This window comes from Montipora foliosa, chromosome 8 (genome assembly GCF_036669935.1).
Source record: "Montipora foliosa isolate CH-2021 chromosome 8, ASM3666993v2, whole genome shotgun sequence".
In the NCBI taxonomy this organism is placed as follows: domain Eukaryota; kingdom Metazoa; phylum Cnidaria; class Anthozoa; order Scleractinia; family Acroporidae; genus Montipora; species Montipora foliosa.
The window spans coordinates 51450031-51457530 of NC_090876.1; the positions used below are offsets into that span (position 1 = coordinate 51450031).

At 41.6% G+C, this 7500-nt stretch overlaps 1 protein-coding gene across 1 annotated transcript in view; it reads left to right on the forward strand.

Annotated features, from left to right (window-relative positions):
- Window positions 1-988: 988 nt before the first annotated feature.
- LOC138012827 (uncharacterized) overlaps window positions 989-7500 on the forward strand; it is a 6990-nt gene continuing 478 nt past the window's right edge. The window contains exons 1-3 of the mRNA XM_068859735.1: window positions 989-1155; window positions 2230-2253; window positions 5809-6452. Coding sequence (XP_068715836.1) covers window positions 1104-1155; window positions 2230-2253; window positions 5809-6452 — 720 coding nt within the window. The 5' untranslated portion in view covers window positions 989-1103. The remainder of the gene's footprint in view (window positions 1156-2229; window positions 2254-5808; window positions 6453-7500) is intronic.

Genomic DNA, 7500 nt, shown 5'->3' on the forward strand with positions numbered 1-7500 from the left:
CAACAACAAACAGAAACAAGGATTTAAATGATTAAAATGGTGAACGAATAGGCCATTTCCGAGTTCATATCCGCCTCCTCTTCAAAGCGAGTCTAAGTGCAAAGTTTTTGTGATGGTAATTAGTTCTACTTTACATATGAATGAAAACTAATTTTCATAAGAAAAACTTCGCACTTAAACTCGCCTTGAAGAGGAGGCAGACATGAACTCGGAAATGGCCTATTCAAACTCACCGTCGTCCATTTTGCACGCCCAAACCCGATGCAGATCTGTGCATGCGCGTGGATTTACGTTGGACAAAAAAACTGTGGAAAATCAGGACTGGGTTACCGGTTACCGGCTACCCCTTTCATATACCTCTTATTGGAAAAAGGTACCCCTTTCACATAGCTACTTTAGGAAGTCTTGTTTTCATTTTCATGTAGTGCTTAATAAATAAACCGATACAGCCACAAGGAGCGTCTATTCGAAATAATATAAATAAAGGCCCTTTTAAATACCTAAATGACCGATTTCCCTACCCTTTCATGAATATATACCTCAACTTGTGAAATCCCTGAAGCCTGAAAAAGATACCCCTTTCGGGCGGAGCCTCCCCGTATAGGCCATCATAGGGAGTACCCCCCCCCCTCCTCCCCCCGCCGGGATTATCACAAGACCTCCATAGTCTTCTGAGTTGTTAGCGTCATTCACTAAGATCTAGTCTGCCACCATTGGCAGATTGTCGTAGCATGGCGATAGTGCATCCCAAGATGTTGGGGTGACGGAGAGAAACGGATTGTAGTTCTTTGAAGGTTTAGTCCTCCGTTAGGATGTTCTTCCATGTTTTTTTGTTTTTTTTTCATTCAGGACTGAAAAGATCTAAAAAACCTTCATAGTCACGTGCTCCTTTCTTGCATAGTAATAAATACGCCAATATCAAGGATCGTAATAGACGTAATATCTTTGTTGTTTATTCAGCTGAACGATTATTATTGGATGACATAGGATATTTTGTAAAGAGCAATCTCTGCTCCAAGTACGTACAATCGCACGCGATCAACAGTTACTGAACACTCGTTATCATCTTCAGATCGACGGTTTCACTAACCCAAGCACCGATCATGTTGGCGATAGCTGTACTTCTTTTTTCTGTTGCCGAGCTGAATGCGCAAGGTACACCAGTACTTACAGAAAATTTATGGCCTTTTACGGTACTAGAAATAAGTTCTTTGTTCTCAGTTTTCTTTAGACCCGAATTTTTAAATTTTAAATTTCACTGAAACTGATTCGCCAAACTTTTAACACTACTTTCCCAGCGGAATCTGACGCAATAGGCGAATCAATTGGATTTGTCCAGCTTTAAATTTTACAAGGCAAGAATATCCTTAATCTGAAAACGAAACTTTAATAGTACTATTTGCAGTTTTTTAACACGTACAAAGCTTTGGTAATCTGCACTCCAATAAGACAATACACATGCAACAACAGTTAATGTGAAAACTGATTAAGTTCACGAAGACTGAGTGGATTCTGGATTCCGTTTTTTTCAAATTCTGTAAGTAAAGGATTAAGCTGCAGTCTAAATATTCAAAAAGTACCTCATAACCATATAAATTGGGGAGTGTCAAAGCATATTTCGTTTCACACGATCAAGTAATTACATAAAACCAATCAGTGTTTCAGTAACGACTGATTAAATAAAACGCGAGTTGCATATGTAAGTTATCGCTAAACTATTTGATAAAAGAAACAAGGTTTTAAGCCATTAATCGGATCAACTCAAAGAGCAACTTTTCATCCGTTCTTAATCTAAGTTAAAACGAAAGGAAAGGGAGTGCCCTGTTGTTTCTTGTTTTGTGTTCTCTCGAGGCGACTCAACCAAGAAAGTGCTCAATCATTTTGGCTGAAGAATCTGTTGGCACACTCGTATTATAGAAATAAGAAATTTTCTTCTCACATTGAAGATAAACGTGCGCTATGGAAGCACGCAAGCGCTACGTATAAGTACCCTGTGTACATTGGATATGTTCACATCAGACAACACAGCAACAGCGCGCAGATTTGTTGCATGACAGCGTTGCAAGAGCATGTAAAAAGTACAAAGAGCAATGGGTGACGCGTTTTCTCCCAAAAAAACTCACAAACTATACGCTTAGCGGGAGGAACTTACTCGAAACATGAGACACAGGATGTGAGGGTTTCCGAGACTCAACTAACATTTTCATTTCATTTTTTCCACCAAAACAGGAGATTGTCCACCAGAGACCATAGGTTTGTTAACAAACTTTGTGTGAGAATTTAGTTTATCAACATAGCCTGCGTAGTTGGCGGTTCTGTTGTTGAGGAACGCAAAAGAAATCGAGCGGTAAGGAAGAACCCAGCCTTCAGTGCGCCGCTCGAAATCTCTCGCGCTCCAAAAAGAACCGCTTGCCACGCAGGCTAATCAACATTACTTTCTTAAGTGGAATTCCATTTGCTCGATACGCGCATCTGGAAGGACGCGACTTCATATAAGTATATTCTTTACCACTGAAAATCCTCTGGAGTGTTTCTGCCGCCGATATTCTTAAGTTTATCAGACGGCTGTTGTTCTTGCATTATATTAAATTTTCAACCTCGGTTAATGCATTTTTCGTGCTCTGATTGGTTCACTCAATCTCGGTTATCAGCTCATATAGCTTAGTTTGTTTGACCTTATTTGGAAATTGATTGCGCTAAGCGTTGCAAAGCTAAAACTTTTTTTGCCGGAAAGCGAAATTTCTCTCTGAATAAAGCAAAAAAAATCCTTTTTCTGGAAAGTTTGGATCAATTCCGATGTTTAGAAGTACGCGAAAGGCAAAATATGTTTTTGTAATCAGCCTGCGTCTGTCTCACCACAAGGTATTACACAACATCGCATCTTTATCAAGTTTTTCGATTTCGCTCGGATTTTCTCGCTTTTTTCGCTCGCATTTCGTACTTCCAAACTTTTGGAGTTTACGAAATTTAATAAAACAATTATTCCATTTGCGCTTGTTGGATATGAGACTGGTTATAGCCAACTCGGTGCTACGCGCCTCGTTGGCTATTTACCATATCATATCCAACAAGGCGAATGGAATAATTGTTAAATAACACTTCACAAAACCGGTTTTCTATTTCATTGGAAGGTTGGTTAAGACCAAGCACCCACTTATTCCATCAGAACAAAGTTTCAAAAATATTAGGATATACCCAGGTTGCTTTTGGCAGCTCTCTTATCTAGGCCACTAAATATCCCAATATCTCTTTGAGATACGAGGAATGGTGTTGGTGTTATCCTAAATGCGGTAATGAAGGAGAAAAGTTGTTGAAGTGGAGAGACCAAATGATAGGATCAGCAAAGTGAAATTGGTGAAAGCTGGCCAAGTATACAACATCATGTCTGCATATGCACCGCAAACTGGGTGTTGCAATGAAGAGGGCGAGAACTGAGTTTTGTGAGGAATTTGAAGGGAAGGGATTTTCAGTGCTGGCTTGTCAAGCGGAGGAAGTTGTGATAGTAGCAGGAAAATGAACGGACTCGTTTGTAAAGGTATACTGAGGAGGCTTAAATGGTACGCATGGAGGAAAAGGGTATGGAAACAGAAACGAAGACGGAGAGACGCTCCTGGAAAGCTGTGAAAGTTTAGACCTTATGCCGACAAAGACCTTCTTCATCAAGAAGTTAGAACACCTTGTCACGCACAAAAGCGGAGAACGCAGTTAAGAGATTGACTATGTAATGGTTAAAAAGAAGGGACCAGACAAGGGTCAAAGATTGCAAATAAGATACCAGGAGAGGCAGCCGTTACACAACATCACTTGGTCTGCATGGATTTCAAAAGTGGTAAAGAGTGTAGCCAGAAAAAGCACTTGAGAAACAGAATAAAAACATGGAGGTTGAAACAAACGGAGAACAAGCAGGCCTTTCGGGAGAAGGTGAAAAACCAGTATACTGCACATACAAGTTCAGTAAATGATAAGTGGGAAAACATCAGAGAGCTTGTTCTTACGGCAGCGGAGGAGGTGTGTGGGAAACTAGAGGCGGGAGAGATGAGAAGAAGGAGACGTGGTGGTGGAGGAATGAGGTTCAAGATAAAATCAAAGCCAAGAAAAGTGCCCGCTACAAGGAGTGGCAAGCTATCGGGCTTGAACTCGAGGAACAAAAGAAACAGAAAGAGGATGCGTACAGAGTTGCGAAAAAGGAGGCAAAGAAAGCAGTGGCCAAGCCCAGATGGGATGCAGGAAATGAATTCTACAATAATCTGGACACTAGGGATAAAGAGGCAGCAGCACGGGAAAAGGAAAAATCGACGCAGTATTCATAGTCAAGCAAGTGCAAGAGAAATTCACGGAGAAGAAGAGAGATCTGTACTTCACCTTCGTTGACCTCGAAAAGGCGTACGATAGAGTGCCACGGGAGCTGGTTTACTGGTGTCTGGGAAAGAGAAATGTGCCAGAGAGCAAAGTCAGGTTGGTGAGAGCGACATATAAAAACACTAAGATGGTAGTGAGGACTGTGCATGGACAGACAGAGCCCTTTGACAACAAGGTCAGACTGCATCAAGGCTCAGCTCTAAGTCCGTTCCTGTTCTTAGTGATTTTGGACACAATAAGTGAAAGCTTCAGACAGGGTGTCCTATGGGAACTGCTATTTGGTGATGATCTAGTAGTGATGGATTAGAGTAAGGAAAAAAAGTTGCAAGAGAATTGGTTGAAGTGGAAAACAGGTATGGCAAAGTACGGAATGAAGGTAAACACCACCAAGACGGAGACCATGGTGAGTGCAAGCCAAAGGAAAGATATAAATATCGTGGACAACAACATTGTTAAACTGAAGCAGGTAGACAAATTTAAATACCTGGGCGTGACCCTGAGCGAAAATGGAGGTTCGGAGGAGGCAGCCAAAGCAAGAATCAACGCTGGCTGATCAAAGTTGAAAGATTACACGGGTATAATGCACGACAAGCGAATACCGAGACGACTGAAGGTTAAGATATATGAAACGGTGAAACGACCAAGACTGTTGTACGGAGCAGAGGTCTGGACAATGAGGAAGAAAGAGGAAAGGATGCTAGCCGCGACGGAGATGAAAATGCTGCGCCGTATTAAAGGAATCACGCTGAAGGACAAACAGAGAAATGAAGACATTCGAGCGGAGTTCAAAGTTGTTAACATCCTGGATAAAGTACGCCAGGCGCGACTTCGTTGGTATGGACACCTGGTCCAAATTTCCAGCGATAACAAAGTATGGAAAATGGAGGTGGAAGGAAGTCGGCCAAGGGGAAGACCGCGCAAGCCATGGATGGAAAATCTGAGGGATGATATGGAGAAAAGTGGTTTGAGGGAGGGGGATGCGTGGGGTACAACATCCTGGAGAAAGAAAATACAGATGCCCTGACCTGGCAGTAAGCCGCATAAGGAGGACAAATATTATTAATTTTCATCCGTGTACAACGTACAGGGCCCGGTTGTTCAAAAGCCGATTAACGCTAATCCCAGATTAAAAATTTACCAAGGAGTTTACTTTTCTACTCCGAAATGCTGTTCAACGCTGATATTCGGAAAAATTTTACATTAGAGGAAGACAATCTTGAAAAACAAAAACAAGCAAAAGAAACTTCCACAAAAAAGTTGAAAAAAGGAAACCAACTTTACACTGATCCTGGATTAAATTAATCGGCTTTCGCAACAACCGGGCCCAGACGATTTTTCATGTCCTGAAAACGCCGAAGTTGCTAAAAAGTGGCTTCATACTAACTTGCGCTCCAATAACAATAACCCTATCAAGTCTATTGTACCGAATTATTTTACTTCTTTCTCAAGTTCCAGATCCAATTGCCTTCTTTCCTCTCAATGGCCAATATGGTACCAAGGAAATGAACAACAGAGCGCGCCAAGGGAACCCCACGGGAGTTAAATTATCTCAGGGGCCTGACGGCAAGGATGCTGGCTCTTATGAATTTTCGGGAACTGCAAATAGTTTCATTGAATTCCCCAACAGTGACAGGGGACCTTTGGATGTCAACGGTGTCTCAATGACGATGTTGTGCTGGATATACCCTACTGGTCAAACGGGACCTCTCTTCAACTATAAGACGAGTGGACAGTGGGGAGTTCATCTTTGGGACGGAGGCAATAACAAACTTTTTGCCCGCTTTACCCGACGTGATTATTCATTCACAACTGGCTTGTATGCTGGATCAATTCCCAGAAATACTTGGCACTTCGTTGGTGCTTCTTATGACCACAAAACCGGCTTGGAAAAGCTATGGGTGAATGCACAGGTGGTAAGCACATTAAACATCGGAGCTGGTATTAATCTGGCAACACAAGACAGCGTCAGGATGGGAGTAAAGACAGGTGATGGAAGGTTTTATAAAGGAAGAATCGCTCAGATGCAAGTCTACAACGACGCCTTGAATGAGAAGCAGGTCCAAGAAATAAAGCAAAGAACAACAGTTGCATAGGTGAGAATGTGAATCCGCTGTGCTCTCGATCCAAACAAAAAAAGAGCTCCCTGAATAACCGAGATACAGCTGGGGAGTTCCCAGATCCTTTCAGAAAGAGTCAAACATATTCTTCCCTGTGAAAAAAAATATTCTCTTTCCAGAACAGTTTACCCCTAAATTGAAATTTCCACTGAAGACAGGATGATCTCGTGCCCAGATGTCTTCAACAGCTCAGAGTTAGATTAATTGGGTGGACTTGGTACAATATTCCAAAATCTGCTTTAACAAGTAAATCGATTTATCGCACGTCAATTGAATAGAGAGTGCTGGCGAACGATATGTCCTGTCAAATTTAAATTTCCTTGAAACTAAACTACTTGAGATGGCTGAAGGGGGTAGTTTCTAAAGAAATTGTGCTGCTGCGTCGGTGGGGAGGTAGTATACAAAAATTTGGTTTTATCAACGGAGTTGATAATGTAAATTGGCCTCCGTACTTAGATTCTAAAAGCTGACGTTTCGAGCGTTAGCCCTTCGTCAGAGCGAATCAATTCGCTCTGATTCAAAACTAAATTTTTGTATACTACTTCCCCACCGACGGTGGCCAATTAACATTATCAACTCCGTTGATAAAACCAAATTTTTGTATACTTGAGATGGCTGTTTGTTAAAGTGCACCTAACCCCAAAATATTTTTATCGCTAAAATGAATCTTTGCGACTGCTCGAAACGCATTGCGGCCATTTTTTCACTTTCTAACAAATCCTGGCATTTTATAGGCTTCGAAAGTTGCGAAAATCCAAGCATCTTTTGTTTACGACCGAGTCAGAAGGGGAGTGGGTCTATTCCTGATTTGACGTCACAAACTGATTTACATTGCACTAACTCTTTGTAAAAATGCATGCAAAGTAGATTGTGACGTCAAATCAGGAATAGACCCACTCCCCTTCTGACTCGGTCGAGAACAAAAGATGCTTGGATTTTCACAACTTTCGAAGCCTATAAAATGCCAGGATTTGTTAGAAAAATGAAAAAATGGCCGCAATGCGTTTCGAACAGGTGCAAAGAT